General features: G+C 39.9%; 2 protein-coding genes across 3 annotated transcripts in view; one reads left to right on the forward strand and one right to left on the reverse strand.

Annotated features, from left to right (window-relative positions):
- Nucleotides 1-186: 186 nt before the first annotated feature.
- Nucleotides 187-19,354, reverse strand: NRG4 (neuregulin 4). 2 transcript variants are annotated; one of them, XM_032195144.1, is made up of 6 exons: nt 19,319-19,354; nt 14,627-14,692; nt 10,522-10,615; nt 5,242-5,391; nt 347-426; nt 187-254 (listed from the first exon to the last, which is right to left on the reverse strand). In XM_032195144.1, the coding sequence occupies exons 2-6, from the start codon at nt 14,634-14,636 to the stop codon at nt 238-240; spliced, it is 351 nt and encodes a 116-aa protein (XP_032051035.1). In that variant the 5' UTR covers nt 14,637-14,692; nt 19,319-19,354; the 3' UTR covers nt 187-237. The 2 variants fall into 2 exon arrangements, with proteins under 2 accessions (XP_032051035.1, XP_032051036.1); XM_032195145.1 differs by lacking the exon at nt 19,319-19,354 and adding an exon at nt 15,820-15,881.
- A 358-nt stretch (nt 19,355-19,712) lies between these two features.
- Nucleotides 19,713-25,161, forward strand: part of TMEM266 (transmembrane protein 266) — a 77,469-nt gene continuing 72,020 nt past the window's right edge. Inside the window, exon 1 of the mRNA XM_032194753.1 lies at nt 19,713-19,752. The gene's annotated coding sequence lies outside the window, so the exon portion shown is untranslated. The remainder of the gene's footprint in view (nt 19,753-25,161) is intronic.

Raw genomic sequence — 25,161 nt, forward strand, 5'->3', positions numbered from 1 at the left:
TCTCACAAAATCCAAACATAGGTTATAGTGATTTCTGTATAATTTGATACACCTTTAAAAAACATAAAACTCTATTAAATGCAACAGTTTATGTATTAATTGCAGTTTTCTCTAACACAGAAGTAGGACTGCTCTTACAGCCTACTTTCTTTACTTAACCCCCTTACCATTTCAACCACTACAACTTTAATGGTTGCTCTGCAAATCATTTTCTCACCACTCTTCCATGCTAATGCTTTACTCTGTTATTATTTCTGAAAAACAAAAAAACATGAGTTTCACTAATGAAAGCTTCCTCCCCAGCTTTTGTCACAGAGTCCAATCATTTCATTTTAAGTGTACTCACTGTTGCAGCCATTGCTGCTTGTAGTATCAACCAGGTTGGCACCGCACTCTGATGAACTTGTTCTGGGAATGGATGCTTTCCTGACAGTAAGAAACAAAAAAGAGACATCAGGGATGAATAAATCAAACAACACAGAGAACAAAAGGAAGTTCTCAAAGAAGACACTAATTAAATGACCCTTCTACCAGGGGAGAGTAACACAGGTCTTCTGCAATTACTGTCGAACTAATACTCATCATTGCTGAGAAGCATGTATTTGAGGGAGAACAACAGAGATCAGAGGCAGGAACAGCACTTGGAACTAGACAGCTTCTCTCCTGAAGTTAATGTTCCTGTTCCAGTCTGATTTCTCAGGTCTTTATTAAACAATGAGTAGATACCACAATATTATTTATCAGTAACTCTCTTAGCATTTGGAAGTGAAATGTCAATAGTGCGATATTTTCCGTACTTTCCTGAGGAGAAGCAGATCCTTTAGATAGAAATGATCTCTTGTTTCTTTCCTTCTTCATTTTAATAGTAATTAGACATATGCGCTCTTGAGAAAAGTCATGAGCTATTCTCTTTTCTGTCCAGTTTGTGTCCTGTGGTGGTATAACTCCTCCACAAAATCTGTTGTCTTGGATAGCTCAAATGGCTTTATGCCTAGACCCTGTTGTTTTGGCTGGCTGAGTTCCCATTCATCAATATAAGCTTATCATACAGGTTATTTGGCATTTCAATATGACTTACAATAAAGTATAGCAATAAATTGCAGATTTAGTTTAGTTTTCCCTTGGGTTTTCTCTACCCCTCTGAGCTGTGTGTGTGGCACTCTGCACTATGATTTTTAAAAAAAAACTGTGTTATGTGAAATCTGTGCTAATCAGCTTTCTAAATTGTCTTCCGGTAAGCCTTTTACAGTATGTTTCTGGAGTAGGAAGGCCAGGTGGACCTCTACTGACACCTAAACTGCTTGTAGTAAAACATACCATTTGTTCCTTCAGTAACAATGTAATAGCAGGGATTCTGAATACTTTCCTGTTTTCCTCAGAGGACAACTGTAGACTTTATCAGTGCTGTTTACAGGCAGGGTGCTGTGTGTGTTTGAGAGCAGCTTGATCTACTTCCATGTACTGGATCATGTACTTCCATCTGCTCACAGGTTATACTGCACCTAAAGAGGCACTGCACCCATACTCCAAGACTTTTTTTTAATTATTATTAAATAGCAAATCACTCTTATAACACCAGTTCTGATTTTAAAAGTGTATGTGTGTGTGTGTGTGTGTGTATATATATGGATATATTTTACATTTGCAGTCTTTGCTAAAAATACAGTTGTTGGCATGATGTCCCCTTCCTAGAAGTGTTCAAAGTCAGGTTGTATGGGGCTTTGCACAGCCTTATCTATTGTGTCCTCATATATGTCCAGATGTCCTTATCCAATAGCTGGACATAGCAACGTGCTGAGTGAGCTTCGAGAGGAATGCAGCAAGCAGAAGTGAGCATGCTCTTTAAAGATTGGGATTCCCTCTTTGACAGAGAATTGACATTTATTGCCCATGAAACAGAACAGTCCTGGAAATAAATAGGAAGCTAAAGTGCTGAACTGGTTTCCGCATTACTTTTGGGTGTGGACAGCACTGTTCTTATGGTGATATAAAACTGTTCTACGAGACTCATTTTTGATGAGGCATAAAAACATAGTCTTTTCTTTGTAACTGTTAAAGATTCTTCATAATTTTTCATAAAAGGAAAGTAAACCAACTCATTACTACCTAAATAATTATATCCTATTTATCTGAAACTCAGAGAGAGTTCTAAAGTAGCCATTCCTTCAGCAAGTTTCAGCAACAATAGGAGGTTTAATCTAGACAACTGTTTATACTTCCCAGTTATAAGCTGTTTTTTTCATCACCAGTCCTTCAGCACTCCTGAATTCCCTCTTCCTTCCCTACATTCTCTGCTGTTCCTTTCACTCAGACCTTAATTCCCCTATTGTTATTTCACTCTATTTTCCATCATTCTCACCCTCCAGCTATTTCAAATACTGTTTCTTCATTGTCTTTGTTTCTCTCTCCTTTGCCTTATCCTTGTAGGTTTGATTTCTTAAACTATATCATTGTGAGGAATCCTTGTATATAATCAAATACAGCATGAAATCAGCCTAACAGCAGATTGAAAAAAGTAAATCTTTGATAAAAATGCGACAAATCAGCTAAATATAAAAGGAGAGTTGTTTCCTAACGTTCACCCTGAGCTTTTCCTATGCAGCCCTTCTCTTTTACAGGCTACTTTCACCATTACATATGAGTTTTATGAGCAGAGTAACGCTGTCCTTTCTCCTGTCCTTGTATGCTGCATGAATTTGTTTGTGGGGAACATTAAATGGACGCACACATGCCTGGTTCTGAAATCTGCCACAAGCAGCCTGAGAGGAAGAAAACTTGGAAAGGAGGGCAGATGAAAGTGATTACAGTGACAAAATAATACAGCATTGATTTCCTAAAAGAGCTGATGTATAATTGTAGGGAATCAGTTTCTCTATAATAAGTTGCAATTAATGTCTCCTCTTCTGCATTCTCCCAGATCACATTACGTACTAAAAACACACTAGAATCCTCTGCTTAAAGTGCCACAGAAATGCTTACTTACACACAATATGGGGGAAGAAACTCTGCTTTCTTCTTTTGGATCAAGCATATTTGCTAACAAAGTGTAGTAGTGGAAACCTGATAGCATAATATATTTCTCTAAAACTTAGATGCAATATATCCTGTCAAAGAGGACAAAGTCAATGACAACACAAACTTTCAGCTAACCCTTACAGGCCCTGGTCCCGCTGTCTTCTAATATGTTATGATACAGCTGGTAGGGCAAAACAAAACATATTAATGACAGCTGCTAGCAATTATCCTTGTTTGTACATCTAAGGACAGGAGAATAAATTAAAGTAGCTAGGTAAGACTCCTCTGATACATTGGTTACATCAGTCAAGAAATAAGGACTTTTGGATGTGAAGTGTTTCTTTTATAGAAGAGTTCCCTAGTATATGATGGTTGTGTTACACCCGCCTTCTGGAGTGTTCAAGGTGAGATAAGTCAGTTTTTAGACAGTAATGTTCTGTACTTTAAAGAAATTAATTGTGATTTTTATGAGATTTCCTAAGTTAACCTGGTATGTAAGCTAGATTTAAGGGCAACTGTGTCAAGATTGAGTTGCTGACCTTGTTTCTGTTTTAAAGAGACTCTACCTGTTCTGCCAGTTAAATAAGGACTGAGTAAATTGATCTCCTATAAGTAAATGGTGTTTGAGGCTCACCTTAAAACTGTGTAAGAGAGGACTTGTGTAGGCCTGCAATTGCTGTACTTTTAAGCTTGTGTACTCTATTATGCAAGGCTCTTTGTCTGTAAAACTCAGTAGGCTGTCTCCAGCCTTCACCTTATTGAAGGTATATCTTACTTGTATACCTTACTGTATACAAGACAAAAGGGTTTCCTGAATGGATTAGTCTTTAAATTCTCTGCTCTCTGAAGCCTTTTTTCCTCTTTTCGAAGACAAGATTTGCTTCTAAAGAAACAAAAAGTTATGAGACTTGCATGAATTTTTCTAAGTTACTAAAAACCGTATTCTGTTTTGGTAACTTTATAGTAATCTGCAAATACTCTTGCTAACTACTAATCTGTGGTTGCACTGCTGATAAGACAGGATTAATTTAATTAAAGTGACTAAGGTAAGGAGTATCCTCTACAAAAACTTTATTTAATACGAACTTTGTTTGTCAAATACTCTGAAATCTCTTCTCAATGTCCTCAGCTATGGGAAAAACAGGCACCTGGTGGGTTTCTGTGACAGTAGCTGAAGTGAAAGTAGACTGGCTCTTCCCTGAAAGGCATGGATCAGAGAGGTTGATTTGGTAATATGATTATTTAAGAGCAAAGAATAGAATTGCAAAAACCTTGGGATATCATAGCTAAGGAGAAATGCAGAAGAGCAGCAACAGAAAAAGCGAATGATCGCTAATAATTACAGGGGTTAGCAAGTTATCTCATCAATACATGTTCACAGCATAAGGGAAAGTAAGCTCTTGCAAAAGGCACGGTACCCTAAAGACAAGGGAGGAAATAGGAGATGAAGTTGTCTACTCAGATGCAGAGGGTAAGTTTGTTTGGGTTTGGTGCAAGTCTACTGATATACATGTATGTATTTAGTGTTACAGCATCAAATAGATGGGTTATTTAATCCTACTAACTCTTTACGTGTTTTCATTGGGAATCCTAATACACCTAGTAGTCCTAATGCTACAAAAATAGAACCTGTGGCACTTGCTGTACAGCACTGACCTCTTCATGCTAGTTCAGCGTGATTGATCCTGGGTAGATGTGTTAGCCCTCTGATGTGTTCTAAATTTCTGTTAGTTAATGAATATCTGTCTGGGATGGTTCTTGATTTTGATTCTTTACTTACAACTTTCCTCATTAAAGTAGGAGCTGTAAAGGCATCAGTTAGTTTGGCTGCCAACTCAATGCAGTGAAACAGTTTCTAGTCACTTCGGTAATTTGCTTCTACTTCTAAATCTTTGGAGAACGTAAGGGTTGACCAATATTTGAAAGTAATAACTCTAGGTATACTGTAAAATCTATCAGAAACTAGTTTACTAGATGTGTTGTGGTTTTTTGTTGGTGGTGGTTTTTTTTCTTTTTACAAAGCAACTAGAAGTAATAGCTTAGAAAAGTCATTTAGAAGGAATACCACAGGCAACAAGTTGAGACATCCACATTAATTATGCTGAATAACCACACAAACCTTATGGATAATGCATTACATACTTTTATATTCAAATAATTAGTACATGATTACCAGAAGAAATTTCTACTTGATTAAATAGCTTCAACGCTCTGAAGCACTTTTACCTGCAAAGGAAGTAGAATGTTCCAATTAAAAGAACTCCAAGCAGAAGTAGTGAAGCCAAGAGAACTGCAAACAGGTCACCTTTTGTTTGAGACTTGATGCTGGGCAGCAGAACTTCTTCACAACGGGCTCCTGTGTAGTTCTCAATACACCTGGAAAACCAAATTTTATACAGATTAGAGCATATCTTGTTTGTGAAATCTAATGGCTGCTTTTGGTCTTAAGTGGTGTAGGAGTGGGGAGAGATTTATATTAGTTTCAGAGCATACTTTCTTATAGAATTTCCACTTGCTTCTTATTTTTGGAATATAGGTAATTGGGCATGTTGGGTATTAAGTTTGTATTCTGACTCACACTGCTTTTATATGTTAAAATGTTAAACTATATCTTTTGTTATACATTCATTGGATGAGCAATATATTTTGTATTTAAGTTTGCCTTCACAGGCAAACTGAATTAAATCCACCTTTTCAATGTTAACTCTGTCATCCTATTGGTTCTTACCTTGCACGCAGTAGTCATGCTTTTTTCTTTTGGTGTAACTTTTTATTGCTCTTTGCTAATGAGCTGGTACTGTCAGCTGCATAAATGAAATGAGCATTCATTGAGGCAAAGTGCACCTAAGACACTTGACTAGCAAAGGTAGCTTATGAAGTAAAATAACTTATACAGGGAAATGTTACATGATTGGGGAATGACCCTCTCATTCATTGAGAGAACTACCTAAAGGATTTCCCTACTATGTTTATTTTACATATTGAGCTTCTGAAAATTTTTTCCAAAGACAATTCAAAATACATCAGGAGCTGCAGAAGAAGCAAAAATTCCCACTGCTTTACTAAGTATTGCACACAGTGCAGAGAAACACCTTGGATGCTTATACTTCTTTCAGACAGGACTCGTTTGCATATACAGGTAGTCAAGCGAAGCATTCTAGGGAACGATGCTTCTGAAAAGCTGGAATGAGCTAGCTGAAGCTAAAATTTTCTTTATTTGTCTTATTTTTTGCACTTATTCCGCAAAATTTTCTTGGAATTTGTTGCATCACAGAAAATGGAAAGCACTTAGTTCAACAACTACATTCTGTATGTATTTTTCTTGTATGTATATTTGCTCCTTTCTATTTGAATTACTGAAGATCTTGCTCCTTCTTGCTATTTCTGGCACTGACGTTGTAATAATCTGTGCCATAAGCAATTTTGGGCTCTAGCTGAGGAAAGTGGGCTGAACTCCTTAACGTGTTTAGTGTTCTCCATTGGCAGTGGCAAGGTATAACTTTAGATGAGGGATTAAAAGTTGAAAGGGGGAGAAACAGTTTAGCTTATTTAAATCTAACAAACATATTACTGTCAGTATACCACCATGCGTGCCTGGTATGGCTCCCAGCACCAGTTTCCTGTAGTTTATGGACTACTCTTTCAGTACTACTGGTCTAAAGTATTGCACAAAGAATTACTACCATTTCTTTTAATTATTTGCTTTTGAAAATAAAATGGAAGATTTGCACGGATCACTGGGAGAGTGATATGGGCCAGGATGGGAACAGGTATCCTTATCATGTATTAAAGCTGTGCTGCTGATCAAACAGTCTCCATTTAATAAGGACAACGTGAGACTATTCAGAGTTACTACATTTGAGTGCTGGGAGGAGGAAAGATAGGCAGGCTGCCCTGATTGCTTGAGATAATATTCCAGATACTTACTGTAAGTGTAGTGGCACTTCAGTAGCCTATTCCTGTACTGTAGAATGCTTTAAGAATAGAAATGTAGTTTGAGTGGGGCATTGTTCTCTAGCAAGTGAGAGAAACGCTTTGTAGAGCTGAATAGAATAACAGGAATAGAAAATGGAATGTAATATTCATATAAGTATTTTTGAATACCAATGACATCTGGAGAATAATGCAAGGCTAAAATGATACAGGAATAAAAAAATAAATAGGCTTTGGCATCAAATGAAGGATTGTAGAAAAGTTCTAGAGAATGAGTATAAAATGAAGCAGGAGGAAGAAAAGATGGTCCTTCTAGCTAAAGAGAGCTGCATAGGTAGGATTAGGGTTAAAATGTCACGGTTAGAGAACTGTTGTGATAAGGTAGACTGACCTGTCATGAACAGTCCATGGAAGCCACATTTAACATACATTAAAAAAATTGGAAATGCAATGCCAGTGCAGCTAAAAGGTTGTTGAGATTTTAGCCACATTGTATGAAATAGAAAGCAGAACCAGATGTTTAAGGCAGTACTATGCCCAAAATAAGCAAAGGAACACGACAGCATTGCATCAGTTTCTATAGGAGGTCTTAAAATACCCTCATGGTTTGTAAAGTGCTGAGCATACATCTTAAAGCATGTTCTGTGTTCTACTCTGGAAAATGTTGATTATAAAGAGGGAGGGAGAGAACAAAAAACAAACATAGAAAAAGCAGCACACAACCTGTATCTTGTCTGAAATAAAAAAGATGACTCTCAGCTATCTTTCAAGTAAGCACATGGAAATATCAGAACTTCACCTCAGGCAATGAAATCTTAATTCTGCACTGTGTTAATTAATGATTCTGGGACAGCTGCATATCAGGTGCTGAGGCAAACATCTTTCAGCCCCGTGTTTGATGATACACCTGAGGCGGCTGCTTTTACAGCCTTCTCTCTTTTGCTGCCTGTTTGTTTCTGTAGTACAATTGAGCATTCCCAGGTTTGAAGCTTATCTTGTATATGGTGACAGGTGTGCCTTTTGCTGCTAAGGTCATTAACTCAGTGCTAGAAAAGGAACAAATGAAGATGGCAGCTGAGCAACTTCATGTTTTAACATACATCAGCTGTATTTAAAAGCTGCTTTGTTGCACTGGTGGGGGAGGGTCAACTAATGTTTAATTTTATTAAATATCTTCTATGTATATATATCAATTTCTTAATAGTGTAAATAAATGAAATGTCCAAAAGTAAACAGTGGCTCTTAATTTGAGCATGCTACAAAATACATGTTTCTAAAGAATGATGCAATTTTCCCACTTATGTTGTGGAATTACTTCCAATGACATTGCATCAGGTAATGTGGACTATGTTGAGCACAACACATTTGTCTAAATAAATAGCATGCCAAGGCAAATGTGTTTTAAGATACTTTTACATTTTGCTAGTACATTCTTATTGCATTTCCCCCTTCTAATCAGGGGGCATTTCCCCTTTCTAATCAGTGCTTCACAGTGATGCAGCCTTTGGTTCTAAATTTCTGATTCAGTTGTTGTGTTGGTGGGAAGTAATCATTTGAGAGCACTTGGAAGCTTTAGGTTTTCTGCAAGAAATCTGTATCATAGAAACTTTGAACAACTGTGATGATGCCAGTCTTGAGGATCCAGAATGCCAAATATTTTTCTGCATTCTGCTGAATAGCAATGCATTTTTTTCTGTTGTTTCTATTCACATCACTGCTGATTACTAAGATATCTGTGTGTAAACAAAACCTTTCTCATCTATAATTAGCCTCCTCTGACTGATTAAGGAACATGCTTAGAATGAGGACATACTTAAATAGAAGCGTTCTATTTAAACCCATATAACTTCATAATCAACCATTAGATACAGAGGAAAAATACTTGATAATTTAAATGCTATAGGATTGCCTGAGTATAACAGAAATGCTCTTATAATGGTACTTTTTGTGCTTCAGCAGATTATAAAATCTTCTAGTACCTGAATTACAAATTCCTTCATTTGGAGCTCTTTTAAAGTAAAGTTGTCTATGCTGACCGACTTGTGCTCCTGAAGATTGAGTTTTTCTGAATACATGTTACTTCATCAGATAGACCTTTTTTGTTATGTAGTCCAGCAACAGTTGAGAGTGGATGCTTTGAAATCTTATCACCGATGCTGCTTAGTTTACTTTTTTTCATTTTATTATTTTAATGTCAATAATAAGGGATTCCTTCTTGAGAAAAAAAAAAAAACACATGTATATATCAACATGCATGAAATGCATTACTTTGTGTGCACATAGTATTTATTTTACATCACAGAAGTCTGAGGTTTATCAGCTAGAATAAATCATTACAATGCAGCACGCTTGTGCTTTATCGTTATTTCCGGATCTGATTTATTATATGACAGTGATATTCTGTATATATTTTTAAATGAACATTTACCACAAAATTATTTTCTCACCTACTAGATGAGTTTACGTACCTGAGGTTTTTTTTTTTGGTTTAGATTGAATTGTCCCATATAAAACAAAAGAAAGTAATATTTGAATTAGACACCTTAGAAAAGACTGTTTCCTTTGTCTGCTTCACCCTATTATTGTTAGTTACAGCTTATGATTGGAGATGGAGTGGATGCTGCCATAGGGAGGAAAATAGGTAGTATCCTGAAGTATATACAGTAGGTGTCTGAATGTCTATTATTATGTTATGTAAATTCATTAAATTAACCATAATTTATCTTGATAAACAATAGCTAAGAATTAGTAAATACAGAACCATGACAAACTAAAATTAAATTTAGCATCGTCTTATGTCTTTGTTTTTAAAAAAAAAAAAAAAAAAAGAGAGAGAGGGCTGTATTTACACAGGAAACAAATATACATGCAAAAGCAGGAAATGTTTCTTTTTCCAGCGTGCAACCTGGGCTCCAAAGGGAAAAATGGACCTTTAAACTAATGGCCCAAGAAGCATCTGTATGCGCTGTCTAGATGTTTCTTTAGCAAGTGGTCTGTCACTGTAAATACTGCCCTTCAAGTGTTGCAGTGAGATTCAGAGAACACAGTAAGTCTTGAGTTACGTGTTGTGTTGTTTTTTTCTCCCTTAAAAGATTATATTCCTTTTTGCATGCCTCCTCCTTTTGTTCAGGTCAGGCCATTTTTATGTTATCAGAATTTTTGCAATATAATTCATCTGGAAGAAAAGCTGGCAAGGTACTTTGCCATTCTGAATGCCTTTCCTACAGCTTATTCTCCATTAGGCAAAGGGTGTTTTGTTCCTTTCTATATTGTAATGAGGGGAGGAAACATGGCCCTAAATATAGATATCATTCTGAATGCATACATAACTGAGTACTGTTGCAACCATCAAACAAGTATATCCCAAGTACATGACTGTTTTTCTTCACTGTCATTTCTGTGTGGGCTAGGTAAGTAATCTGAGCATGAATTACTGAATTTGGGATAGCCAAGGTAACAGGTATTTTCTTTCATGTAATGGTTTAACAATACGTTCTTAAAGGAGCAAAATGGAGAAAGTTTTGAGATAGCTACTGTCCAATATTTAAAAACACAAGTTTTGGCATCACTAACCTGCAGAATGGACTGGATACAGTAGGAATCATATAACAAATTCCTCCATTTAGACAAAAAGATCCATAACTGGTGCCACAGAGTTCTTCATGATCTTCAAAATAAGACCAAAATAAACACAGTGAAAAATGGAGATTTCTGGATTTTTATCAATAATTATACTTTTTTTTTTTTTGGGGGGGGGGGGGGGGGGGGGGGGAGTGAGGAGGACAGCTTCATTTTAATAAAAACAAACTAGAACAACAACAAAAAAAACATGCTATCACTACACTAGGAACAAATATGGAATTAGTCTTGCCTTCCAGGCTAGCAGTGTATGTCATTATCCATCTTGAAAAATTGTTTTATGTAATTACATGCAGAAAGATCACAAAATTGTTTTATGTAATTACATGCAAAAAGATCACAAAAAGATCACAAAAAAAAGGTCACTGTATCAGATAGAGAACACTAAGATTATGAATAAATTTTAAAAGTTTATCTTGTAGGAACAGGAACTTTTGTATTTTCCATTACCTCATTTGCCTTTTGTGACCACAAACCATACAAAATAAAGGGATACATATAATACGAAGTCCAGTTTGTCCTGTTACATTGGCATAAACAATTTTGAGCTTAACTAGTTTCTATGAGAGGATCAGAGTCAGTACAGATAATCCCAGAATATTCCCAGCTGTGGCCCAGGGCATTTTAAAGCTTCTTCAGGCTGTATTAAGAACTGAATCATAGCAGTTGGACACTACCAGTTTTTCTCATCATAATAAAGTACCTAGCCTGTGAAGTGTTACATACATAGAAGACTGTTACAATGCAATTTCCACAAATCTCAAAATTTATTTATTTATTTATTTATTTTTTAATGCAGTTCATGCAAGAAGCCTAAGTTATGTTTTAAACATAACTAGGCATTCTAATGAAATGTCCAGGACACTGATGCTGGCACTTATAGAAGCAATTGCCCACTATATGATAAATGGAATAGCTGACTGCAATTACATTCTTGTTGACAGCAGTCTAAATTTGGAAGTTGGACTGCATATATTTAATGTGTCATTAACTCATTTTATATATATGTGTATATATTTATACTTTCAGTCTTATGAAACCACAATATCTCAATCAAAAGTAAAATAGAACAGTCTTCTGACATTACAAGCCTGAGAATCATGTGTTACCTCACACTTCAGGTGTTGTTTTTGCTGTTATTTCTCCCAGAAGTTCTGAAAATCAGAATTCTGCTGTGTCACTACTTATGCATGGAAGACATGCTCTATACAAAATACAGCGTTGTTGACAAGGAGTTGAGATTTTAATTTTCTTATTTGTTTCTCAGAAAACAAATAGTTTTGGTTCCTCTTTACTCTTGCAGGAAAAAGGAGAAAGTGTGGTCATAAGACATTCTTCCTTAAAGGCAGCTTCCATGGCTTTGTGCGTAGAATAAATCTGACCTTTCAGAGTAGTAGAAAAGCTTATCTATCCCTTACCCTGTGCAACAAACACATCATGCACCCTGGTAGGTACTGGGCCATCTTTAGTAATCCTACTGTCTGTCTTTTCACACATTCTTCAATTTCTACAATGTCATATTGACACAGGAGTGTGGATGATGTCCATATATCATTTTAAGACCAAGGCAGTTCTATCACAGAGATCAACAGGAATTCAGTTTCATATTGGTGCTATCAAAGTGTTAACATTCAAATGGTAACCAGACCTTTTAGTGTGTGTGCAGATAAATTAGGAAGCTGGAGGAGAGATGTAAGGCTGGAAAGATTGTTGATGTTTGACCTGATTGCCCTGGTTCAAGATGTGGCATAACAGATGTGTGCTTCACCAACATTACTAGGAGTTAAATGGAAAGTTACTTTAACTCTGAGGCTATCTGTGCTTGTCTAGTGGCAAATCATTTACTGCAGGTTCACTGTAAAAGACAATATTATTTTGCATGAGTAACAGTATAACTACAATTAGAATAAAATGGCAACAGGAAAAAAAAAAAAAAAAGAAAATTTTTGAACAAGAACTACAAATGATTAGATTTTAGCCTTTTTGAATGTAACAGTAGAACTTCTGTGGCAGTGTAACTGCATTGAAGGCCATATCCTTCCTTAAATGAAGAGAGAGGATATTGAATGCAAGAACACTGTATCAGGATATCTATGCAATTATAAGAACTAAGAGAAAAAGCAAAACTCTCAACTTTGACCTGGTCTCAACTCCATTAAGTATCTGAGGGAGTCAAATGTTGTTGACATTTTACCAGATGGAGGAGCGAGATAGTAGAAGGTAGGCCCCACAGAAAAAGGTCTTCACAGACAGCTCAGGGGAAGCCTTAGAAGTTGTTCTTGAGAGAACTTGTTAACTTTCTTAAAATTCTGCCTTATGGGTCTATGCCTTTTCCTCATTTTTATTCAGAAATGTACCTGTCTTACTTTTTTATACTGGCAGAGCAGTAGAGTATTGAAGCAAACTAGGTGCCTCAGTCATTCAGGTCTCCGAACATTTGGGGAAAAAGATCCTCTTGCTGTTACAGTGTGATCCATGTATTAAGGACCAGCTCTGCAATCCAGCTAGGCATTTCTGTTCTGGAAAAATACCTCAGGCACTCTGTCTTATGAAAAGCGAGGGACAGAGAACAAAAAGTGCCTAGGAGGCCTTCAAAACCTTTTCGATTATAACTACAGACAATTTCCCTACAGGCTGTTTCTTTCTAGTGCTAGACATTATTTCCAATGCTAAGGGAAAAATGGTAACCTTAATTTTACCAGAAATGTGATATTTGAAGAAGCGTCTACATCCATGTGGGCCAGGTGCTCCATTTTCCAACCAACTGTGCTTTTTATTAATCCTAGCTTTTGTGTTAATATTTTGCTACTACTTAATGAAAGTACCCGAGTAATGCAGTATTAAGTAGAGCACACAAATATGAAAAAGAATAAAAGAAAATTCAGGATGCTACTAGTAGTGGGTTTTGATACAAAAAAGGTATTATTATATTCCATGCCCACTTTACTGAAATACAGTAGTTTGGATCAAATTTGATAGCTACAGCTCTGGACAGGAGTGTATGAAAGGAACAGTTTATCCCCTTGAATTTAAGATCGGTGATGGAGAAGAATATAATGGAAAATCAGAAAGGTTTCAATACAAGGAAAAATCCAAGTACATTAACACTGGGGAATGTGTTACAATTTTTCATGACATAAGTTAATATATTAAGCTAAAAATGCCGATTATATGTTTTGAAAGTTAAATGCATACTACATTCATACTAGTATAATCAAAATAGAGAAGTTTAACAATTCACATGATGACGGGCAATTAAAAAATATGAAAGCTTTACCTTTGCAATTAATGATTGCAGAAATGCTATCAACATATGTTCTACACGATATGTCTGTATTTTGATATATCTTTCTATGTGAGAGATTAAAAAGAGAAGTAGGAGACAAGTTACTTTTTTTTAAATAAAAAAAGTCATCTTTTACTGGTGGAGGGGTGGAAAAGAATGAAAAAATAGTGCTCTTTTTAAAACTAGTCTGATTACTTAAAACTGGCAGAGGTAAAAGCAGCTTCTAAATACATTGATGCACAATTATTTTTTTCAAGGACGTGCATGAAAACCTGCCCCTAAACTATCTTGCCTGTTCCCATTCAAACTTTTTTTAACCTGGCCATCCTGTCTATTAAAAAGAAAAACAAATAAAGGCTCAGCACCACCTTAACCCTCAAAGAACTAAACTACCCTTGATAATCCACATTGCCTCAGCTGTCATGCCTAGTCCAGAGGATAAAATACTACAGACTGCCCAAACCTGAAGTCTGCTAAAACACAAGGGAAGGGGGAGTGGTGGGAAATGCTGACAAATCAGTTTTGGACTGTGTGATAATCAATTAAAACCTGTGATATGTTAGGCATTATCAAAGCAAACATCTTAGAGAGTTTGTTCCACTGCCTAGTGAACTAGTTTGCTGCCTAGTAAGTGAAGGGAGTCCCACAGAGCAGTTGTTACGATCCCAGTGGCAGCTGTTGAAATCAATGCAACTTCAATGAATACTAATTATACATGTATACATATCCAAGTAAATACCTGGAAGACGTTACCTGTTCGCATATTATTGCAACAACAATTTTTAATCTTGATCAGAGGCTATTCTTCCAAAACAGCACCTAAAAACAAACACATAAACATAGCATGTCATTATTAATCCTAGTGACCTTTTCCCCTGAAGGAACAGCTATTGGAATGCATCTTATAGTGTTGCTGCTAAGATATTTCTTGTACTTTGACAGCAATATTATGTGTACATTCCATTAATTCAGAGTTAATGGCAAACATTCAAGTATACCGTCAAGTTCAGTTAACTTCTAAGGGCAGAGCTACAGAGTGAAGATAAATTCATACTAAAGCATGCCTAAACACCGAGAAGTTCAAAAACAACAACATTATGCCATGGTTATTCAGAATTGTATTCCTGATGCTTTTAAAGCACCTAAATTATTGTTTCTGGCTAGCTAATTAAATTATGGTTTGTACCTTGACAGTCAGTGCATATAATTGACTCACTCCTCAGACTTATTATTATTCAGTCAGATAAGATCTTAGTGGTAGAGTTCTTGCATTTCACAAATAAAAACAATTTATTTCTTGGAGAGAGCATGTGTGTTTCACTTGAGTGCTTCTTGCATCTGAATGTCAGGTGAAATTAGTAATCTAGGCTGTGAATTCAGCAGAAGTCAGCAAATCTAAATTTGGACTATTATTTTTAAAATATGGAATAGGAACTGTCTAGACAGAAGCCAGCTTTCAGTTTACATTGCTAAAAAGCAATGTAAAGAAATTGTTATTCTGTCAACATGACAACTCTACAACCATCTACCATTATTACATTCTCTTTTCTTGTAAGCTGAACTCAAGGCTTAACGTAGCAAATAAGTTACTAAACGTGCCTAACATGGAAGGTTTTATTTTTCAGTGTTCTTATTTTTTTTGGTCTTAATTATACTTTAAAGTGTAAATAAAACAAATAGGCAAACTATCCTGTATTGGAAGAAATGCAAAGAATCACAGACAGTAAAAGAATCCTTATTTCTCTTTCACCTTTAAAGTAGATATAGTAGTTCTTCTCCTTGCACCATCTACATGAAAGTTCTTCCTCAGTTAAATGATTTTTGCCCGTTAAATGACCAAATAAAATAAATCGCCCATTTCACCAGAAATAACTACAGCTTTTAGTAGTACAAAGGAAACGTTCCCTAGAGGCCCATTTCAAAAGGTATAACATGTTTGTACTTACTTTATAAGCAGACAGTTCTATTTTTCTTTGGCCCTTAAATGGCTTCTCTAGCTCTTTAAGTGTCCTGTCCATACAAGAAAATCTGAAATGGCAGTTCCCTGTGATACCAGGCTGTAACAGCAACGTCACCACCCAAAGGCTGTCCTCTTGGGCTGTCTTACAGATATGCAACTTTGCTTTCTTTGTGTACACAACCACGATTCAAATAACGTGGCACAAAGGAACCAACCAACGTTATCCACTTCAGAACTAAAATCCTGTTTTCCACAAGAAATAGGTCAGCCTGGAGATGATTATTTTCAGCATCTAAGATCTGGATTCTGTGTGTATTATTAAAAAGGCTTCAAACTTACACAGTTGTGTAGTGCACTGTGGGTGAGGTTACAACAAAGACAAACATGAATACGGAGGCCAAGTATAGAGTAGGGTAACACCCCATTATGCTCACAGAATCGCTTGTGTATTTTATTATGGTTACCAGAGCTGAAATTTACTGCAGAATGCAAAACATTCACACAATGCAGTATATATAAATTGTGTTATAAAAATATGCAGCAGTCAAGAATCTGATTAGAAGCTGCATTTTATTAGAGCTAGCAGTGCTTTATAATTTAACCTCCCTTTTCTCAGAATCTCCCACAAAACTATATAATATCCAATAGCTCTCATAACAGAAAATATAAATAGGATATAACCTACATTTCAGACTGGTTCCTTTATCAGATTTAATCAGGCTGTGGGCCCTTGAACAGCCAAAAAACCTTGATTTTGCTGTTGCCAAAAGGAGATCTCCTATCTCCTTTCCTATCTTACTGCCAGGTATGCATCTCACCATCTCTCTGCTGCTACGGGTATGTGTTAAACCTTTTCATGAGTTGCTTAAGTTCACCGATCCAGCAGAAAATAACTTGGAGGAAGCTGACAGTTTTTTACTGCATCAGTGTGTTGTGTGTTGAATGGATGTGCTATACCTCGTCGGTTGTTTGGACTAGGACTATACTTGTTCAGTGTACTACAAATTTACAAACTGACTGCAGAGAATGAAATAATTTAAAAGAATACTTTTTAAGACTGTTGCTCGCGTATTCATAAAAATTGGGGGTGGTGAAGAAGGGAGTGAAAATATCTCCTGAACAGTCCAGGGGTATGTATGTGTGTATCTATAACTCTACTTTGTGCTTAAGTTTTGATAACAAGTAGTACAATTTCAGATTTGTCTACTTGTTTATGTTTAAGACTTAAAAGTAAATCATTAGGTAACCATGCATTTATTTATATAAGCAACTATTTTTCTCTGAGATGTTTGTTTCACTCTTACCAGAAGTTTAGGTATGTATCAGTCTGAAACAGAATAAATCGGGCTGTCTACCTCATTAGAAAAATAAACTGATGTATGGTGACATAAGGCAAAGAAAACAAATTGTTACAGCAGAAGTTGTTGCTAAACCTGATTCTAACTTGTTTACACCTGTGCAGTGAATGCAGTGAACCAGTACTTGCAAGACAAAGGATTGTTTGTTCATCCACTCAACACTTTCCAAACTCAAAGTCTTCTTTTAAGACACAGCTGTAGCTTTACTCTCAGAGAAACTCGGAATGCAATTCTGTGCATGTTCAAACATTTACATTGCATGCACCTTGGGAGATCTTTGGAAGATTACTTTGTATATCAGGTTAGAGTATTTTAACCTGAAATTTAGTCTATTTTGCTCTGTGGCAGTTTACTTTGCTGAAAACAGTTCAGGTCAGCTCTACCCTTTTTCCTACACATTTTTCATCTAAACCAATATTAATATTGGTTACATTGTTTGAAAGATTACACTATATACATTAAAGTTAGGTCACCTTGTATACTGAGATATATATACGGATACCGTTTCAACTTCTTCAATTACTTGAAAGTCCTGTCCATCTTCATCTTCATGATCTGATTCTGTTAACAAGGGCTTCAGTTTAGGAAAGGATTTAAATCATGTTTAGAGTTAAAAATATCCTAGTCTCCTGTAAATCACCAAATTAAAGTATATTCAAGTACTTTGCTGAACTGGGCCTGTGAGGTAGGAACTCTCTGTGTGTCCCCTGTTGAATGCTGAGAAAGCTATAGAAACACTGGGTTACTATTCTGTAGCTGAGAAGCCACAGATTAAAGTGAGCCACGTGGGAAATCGCATGCACATTTGTGCTTCTTGGGCACTGGAGCACTAGGGGAAATAATACATTTGTTCTTTTGTGGGAACCACTACTGGGTTTCTGGGAAGACTGAGGGCTCAAACCCCAAACTGCAGCATGTTCAGCTCTCTAGCAAAAATATGCACTAATGTACAGCCATACTGGAGGCTGGGAAAAGCCTTGGCAACTAATCAGATTTGTCTTTACATAAACCCATGTGCTTTACTCCCCATACACTTAAAACAGTGAATTGTTATTACCAAGCACACTTGTGTGTGCTTTTAATGGCTAACTATTCGAAGCATCCACCAGATGCAGTATCCCCAAAAGATGATAACTGGAAGTTATCTTAATGAGCAGATAAAAAGAACACACTGAAAAAGGATCTGGGGTTTGTTTTATGGTTCTTTGCTATCCAAACATACTCAAAATTAATTTCTATAAAAGCTCTCCCCCAAAATAAAGATCATTTCAGTCACATGACTATTTCAAACATACCCTGTTTGCTCATTTAGATTAAGTTGTACCTTACGGCTCTCTTCAAGAATGGGATTTTACCGCATTATGTATTTATTTTTAAAACAAAAGAAGTAAAATCTCATTCTGCCTCAGTACTGAGCTCAAATATTTGTGTACTGAAAAAGTTTTAGGAATTGCACTATCTGCTAGCAGGCTAATTAAACCTAAATGTCATTCTCAGACGTGTCCTTGATACCTCCCAAGCAGTTAGTAGCCTTCGCCTCTTGCTTCCTCTAAGAGCTATCTCCAAGTCTTGTTAAAAGGAGTTCATTTTCTTATTTAGGGGGTAGCTGCGAGCACCCTTACCACATGGAGCTCGTAACTGGTTTTAGTACAGCAAATGACCAGGTGTCAGAAAAAAAATAGAAATCCACCAAATGCCTGAAAGGAATGAAGAGCTCAATCAAAAAGAATGCCTAAACTTGAGAACGTGCGTGACAAAACCACCGCTGGGCTTGCACACCAGCAGCCACCGCAGCCCCGCTCCCTCGCGCTGTGCGCTCGCCGCTTCCTCGCCCAGCGCTGCTGCCGCCGAGTTTGTCGCCGGGCTCCCCGGGAAGCCCCGCCGGGATGCCCCGCGCCTTGCGGCCACGGCTCCGCGGTGCCCCGGGGCTCCGCTGGAGGCGAGCCGCAGGCTGCAGCCGGCTCCGAGCCCCGCGGCACCAGCCGGCTGCCGGGCAGTCACCGGCGGGGACGGCGCTGCGGCAGCAAAGGGCGAGCGAGGCAGGCGCTGTGCCCGCCCCGGGGGGTCCGCTACCGACCGGCTCCTTCAGCCCAGCGCCCTCCGCTCAGCGCTCGGGGCGCCGCTTACCCCGCAGCTCTGCGCTCTGTGCTCTCAGCCTGCCGCCGGACCCGGCCCGACCCCGCGCCGGGACCCCCCCCGCCGGGCCCCACCTGCCCCTGGGGGCGGGGCCTCCCTCAGGGCCCGGAGCCGCCCCTCCCCTCCCCTCCCCTCCCGTAGTACTACAGCGCCCGCCGCCGCCATTGGGCTGGCCGCGAGCACGTGACGCGTGGCGAGCACGCGCACCCCCCCCGCCGAACGTCCCCGCTGTTTCCAAGGCGACGCGCGGGGAAGGCCGGGCGCGCGCGCGAGCATTGCCCCCCCCCCCCCCCCCCCCCCCTCCTTTTTCCCGCCTTCCGCCCCCCCCCCCCCCGGCCCCTCACCTCGCCTCACGGCCGCCGGCCCCGCGCGGGGAGCTGAGGCTGCGCTGAGGCGGCGGGCGGGCAGCGGGCACCCGGCACCAGGTACGTGCCGAGCCCGGCGCTGCGGGACGGGACGGGACGGGACGGGGCGGGGAGCCCCAGCCTCCGCCGCGGGGAAAGTTCGGAGATGGCCGGCGGCGGCGGGGACGGGGCCGGGGGCTCCGGGGCTGGGGCCGGGGCCGGGACCCGCCGTGCTCGGCCGCGGCCGGCTGGGGCCCCTCGGGCCCGCTGCGGGGCTCGGGTCCCGCCCGGGAGGTGCCGCCGCTGCCAGGCTGCTCGCTCGCTGCCAGACCCCGAGGCCCCGGCGCTCAGGGGGGGAGCCTCCTGCCCCCCGTAGCGCCTCGGTGCCGCCGCAGCCGGGGCCGGCCTCTGCTGAGGTGGAAGCCGCTCGGGCCGGGGGGACCGGCCGCGTGCCTGCTGCCAGCGGGACAGAGGTACCGGGCCCGCTGCGGGCTGTGGGAGCGCGGGGCTGTGACCGCGAGCGCTGCCGTGCTGCGGCTGACCCGAGGGGAACAGCGCGCGTGTCCCCCGAGTCCGGGGAAGGAGCCCGGCAAACGTCTCCGGCGGGAGCTCCTGGTTCTCACACGCGTGTCTGCGAGCAGACCGATCTGCGGGCTGTGTGCTGGACCGGGCGTGCAGCTGGCACCGCTGTGATAGCTGCAAGGGGCTGTGTGCGTACGAAGGGAGTAAAGGAGTAATGGGGTAGGCTGCCTACAGCTGTCTGCTCGTGAGGCAACCGGCAGACAAGGGAGGTTTGCCTAAGCGCAGGGCACCTGTCACCTCGTAGGCACAAGAGTCAGGAATCCCCATTTTGTCGTAGGACTGACAGGATTCCCTCTTTTTTTTTCTTTTTGTCATTTACTACTGAAATCTGCACAAACCAAGAAAGGTAAGCGATTTGCCTGTTTTCAACGTGTTGTGAAACGTTGCTACCTGAGCATGGCTCAAGTGGCCAAATGCTTGTGGATAGTGGTTTTCTGGTAGTTCCTGTGTGGGTGCTGCAAGTTCACTCAGGGTGGTGGTAAAAGAGTTATTAATAGTGTGACTGCATTATGGACATATTGTAAATTGGACTGTATGGTAGTAGCATATAAGTGCTCGCGACAAGATTTAGTGATTAACATCTTGCGGTAATTATCTTGTAGGGAAAAAACTGTTACTTGATCCTGTGAACAAGGTCTGTATTGTGAGGCAGAAAAGGGAAGGAATGCTTCTCAGTTACTGAAGATGCTGAATAAGAAGCAAATGTGTACTGCCTCAAACGTGTTATGTTTCCTAAGCACTCCGAGGAGAATGCTTACAGTCAGTGAAGTGACAGTGTGAGTAAAGAGCCCGTATTCTGAAGCAGCACATATGCTTGAATGTTTGGGAAGAAAGTGGAGTTTTTGTAGCTCTGTTCTGATGCTACTCATTGAATTGCTAAATTAACTTTCCTCTGTTTAGCACAAAGTGTTGTGTTTTTTTCTACCTGAAGGTTGAGAAGAGGTCCAAGTTTTTAAAAAAGTTAAATGTTGCTTGCATGTCATAAGTACGCTAAACACAGTATCAGGCAAAGAGAACAACACGTAGCAAGAGTTTGTACCATCTATTCTGGCTTGTGTACTGGAGCAGTGAAGGAGATGAAGATCTCAGCTCCAACGGATTTATGAAAAGGTCAGCAAGAAAATTAAGACATGAGCAGTGTATGCTTGCAGTGCCAGTGCTAGCGAAAGCCTGCTACTCAGCTGAAGTATTTTCAGACTGTGACTGACTGTAAATGCAGAACACAGTGCTCAGCATAGCTGTTTTTCTTGTCACTGTGTCTGTTCTTGAAGGTTAGTAAGGTATATACCTGTGACGGTAGTTCTGAAGGTGCCCTGTAGCAGATGTGTGCAGCTCTTTTTGCTCGCCCTGGGTGCTGTGGTGCTATTTCTCCAACTTGGGTTCAGCTGAGACTCGCTGAAAGCTTGCTAGCTGGCAGCTTGCTGACGGTTCCATCTCTGATGGGCTATACACTGCAGTTTCTGACTCTGCAGTAGTATTGCATCACAGGTTGCTACTTCTGTCCCTCTAAGCTAAAAGTAAAATTTCAAGTGTGATCAAGAACGTGGTTTCACTGTAGTGTGATTTCCACCCTGTTAGGAGGAGAAATTGCATTGCCCTATAAGACCCTGGTAAGACACAAATTTACCTACAATTTATCATCAGCGTTCATCTAGATTAGCATGCATTACATACCAATAGAATGGTAATTACCTGAATTGTGTTGCGTAGTGTAAAACCATCTGCCTTCTCTCTACAAGAGCATCAAAAGACATGCCATGTCTGCACAGTGCTCAGCCCAGGTGCTCTCTGGACAGTGGGGTTACTTAACAGACAGAATACTTTGTCCATGTGAATGCTGCAGAACCACTCCTACTGGCAGTGAGACGGAGACCTTTCTGCCTCGTGTTATCATCAAAAGTGTCAACAAAATGCTATTTGCAGAATCTTTGTTGCTACTTGGTATGTGAGAAGACGACTGGTTTGATTCTTCCCTTTCCTCTCCTGGCAGGCCCTAGCCTGATACTGTGTGCTGTTGAAACCTGGTGGCACCACTCTTGTTAGGTTTAGCAGTTTGAGGTGCAAATCTGGAATGTGCAGGGTTGGAAAATGGAGAGTTGTTTTTTACTTGCCTTGAAGAAATTCTGAACTCTATCAATACTTGTAGGATTGCCTTTGTAGCGGGGGTGGGCATCATCATCCTTGGTAAAAATTCCAACTTCAAGTGATACCTAATAGACCTTAGTTTGTTGTCACTGTAGGGTGCTAACAACTTGCCCTGTGTGCTCTGTTTGGTTCCGGAGGCTCATGCTGAAGGTGAACTGAAACCTTCTTTTGCACTTTTTGTCTTAGGAGGTACACTGGGAGCTAGGGCTGTGTGAAACGCAACCAAAGGTTTACTTCAGTCTGTTATATTTCAGTCCACCTGTTTACTGGGGGTAGGATTTAGCTCAACAAGAGCTATACATAAGGGTTTAAATCCTTAGTTATAAGGTCACAATGAGCTCTTGGTTAGATACCTGTAATCCTGTTAAAATCACTTTTTTCCTTGAGTGTAATAAAAGGCTGACTCCTGTAAACCCAAGTAGCAAGGGAAGCTTTAATGATTCTTGTCAGTACCTAAGCAATATAAAATACATCTGCTTATTTCCTTTTTATTCAAGACCATAATAACTTCAGCATGAAGAGGTTGTCCCTCTGTCTCACTTTTGTTTCATCTTGTCTAGGGTCTAGTGTTGCTTTAACATCTTCCAATTGGAAGCCTTGTGGCGAGTACTGCATCTTTCCCTGCATTGCGTAAATGCCTCATTACACCTGTGGTGTTGTATGCTGATTAACACAATGTGTTAAAATGTATGTTCAAATGTTTTGATTGCAAAATCAGAGACCTGTAAGTCAGAAACCGTCTGATTTAGAGATGGAGAGACTTAGCTCTGCCTGTACACTGAATGAGCCAATGATTTGCAGAAACATAGCATGTGATTCTAACGTTTAAAAAGATGACCAACGCAGACAGTGGTTGTCAGATGCTGTACTAAGTATGATGCTTCCTAATAGTCTGGAGTTTAACTTTTGACTTGAATAGCTGTCTTGCAAAGTTAGGTTCTAACATGGAACCTCTTTGTATTGCATAAAATAAAAATAAATTACGTAGAGGTATAACTTCCCTCCTTGACCTTAACGAATCCCAAAGTGAGATTTGAGTCTTCAGCAGTAGCTGCTAGTTCATGCAACTGCCTTATTCGGTGAGGTGGTTGTTCTGTGGGTGAGGAAGGACCTCTGGGGTCTGTGCTCTGTCTAGGGAAACAATGGGTGAAGTCTGACCTGTCTTGTCTTCTCTCCTGCCTCTCGGTGTTCTTGCTTCAGCAAGCCCTAAGTGCTCCATGGCATTTGTCTGCTGCTGTTGTGCCAGCAGTGCAAGCTGCCCAGCCATGGCGTACATGGAGCTTGTGGCCAGTGGATATTTTTTCTTAAGAGAAAAAAAAAAAAAAAAAGGCAAAGAAAAACCATTCAGTTGCATGGATTGCCATGAGACAGAGTATCTCTCCTGTCCCAGACAGCTTCAAAGGCTGCCTGCAAACAAGGCAAGTGGCAGAGCTTCTCAAAAAGTTGCAAGTCTTCACAGTGGGAAGTGCTACATCTGAGGCTTAAGTGTACCTACCAGCTTTTTCTGCTAAGAGAAAATGAAAATTCATATATAAAAAATAGCAAAGTACAAAGTTCATTGAAGTTGGTGTGACTTTGGCTGTTGATTTTAATGTTTTACCTTAAATACTTGTTCTCAAGTCTATCAAATAATGTCTTATAAAAAAATCCATAATTTGGACAACCAGTTCATTTAGGTGATAGTGCAAATTAAAAAAAAAAAAAATCTCTTCTTAAAGGGAACTAGAGAGCTCCTGTCTGTAATAATTAATATCAAACAGCCACGATGTAAACAAGAGGTGTATGATGTCTCAGCTAGTGCACAGTCCACAACTTTTCTTTGTATGTAATAGCTACCTGGATTTTATAACCCGTGTCTAGTAAGTTATCACATTCTTATCTGGAATGATAAAGCTAGCTTTGAAAGCTTCTTTTGAAAAGGAAAGTGAGATATGGGTCAAGGTGCATGTTAACTTGCACAAAGGTCTTAAAAATAGAAAACAAACAAAAAAACAACTATCTTTTTCTTGCCTATATTTATTTTTTTGTCTATTACCAGCTGCCACCTTCAGCAATATTACTGTTTTGTTTTTTTTTTTTAAGAAGGACTTTCTGGGCAGGGAGCAGTAGTGTAACAAAATAGATGTGCTTAACTTTGAAAGGTGTTATTTTTAGGATTAGTTCAAAAGGGCAGGTACTCCTTGGAGATGTAATTTGGCTGAACTGTCTCCTCCTGCTGAAAGAGCAATGCGACAGTTAGGTAACATCGAGGTTTACCTAAAAGTTTTTGACATGATATCTCTGGGCAAGAAAACCTCAGAGGATGGTGCAGAGGGGGCGCAGCTTCTGAACCTCCCGGCTCTTGGTGGTGTGTTGGAAGAGGCCTCTGCAGCCGTGCCATGCCTGTCTGTGTTCCCTTCTCTTCCCGTTACCCTGGGGCCATGGCGATGAAGGTCCTTGCCCCGTACCTGTACCGTGGTTGTACCGGCCCCCTAAGGATTGCCCTCACTTCCCTGCAGGTCAGATCCCCAGGTACAAGGAATGGAAAAGTTTGCATGCACTTCTGGGAGGAAAGCGTGTGCACGACTTATTGGGTGTACTGCAGTGGTATTTGTTTCCCCACTCTCCTTCCTTTTTTTTCTGATCATATTTGCTCGCTTCACCTTTCAGCAAAGGAGAGCATATGGCCATGTGCTGTCCATCTGGTTGCCGCTTACTGTGAGGTCGTTATGCAGGCAAATTTGGCCCATCTGACATTTCTTATGGAGGTAAAACTGGTAACAG

This window comes from Aythya fuligula, chromosome 11 (assembly GCF_009819795.1).
Source record: "Aythya fuligula isolate bAytFul2 chromosome 11, bAytFul2.pri, whole genome shotgun sequence".
In the NCBI taxonomy this organism is placed as follows: domain Eukaryota; kingdom Metazoa; phylum Chordata; class Aves; order Anseriformes; family Anatidae; genus Aythya; species Aythya fuligula.

What these genes read in the sequence shown, in the direction of transcription:
- NRG4 (XM_032195144.1), bottom strand. An exon ending in GTATCCAGTCCATTCTGCAG is followed by an intron (nt 5,392 to 10,521) that starts GTTAGTGATGCC and finishes TTGGTTTTCCAG; the next exon opens with GTGTATTGAGAACTACACAG. An exon ending in ACATTCTACTTCCTTTGCAG is followed by an intron (nt 427 to 5,241) that starts GTAAAAGTGCTT and finishes TCTTACTGTCAG; the next exon opens with GAAAGCATCCATTCCCAGAA.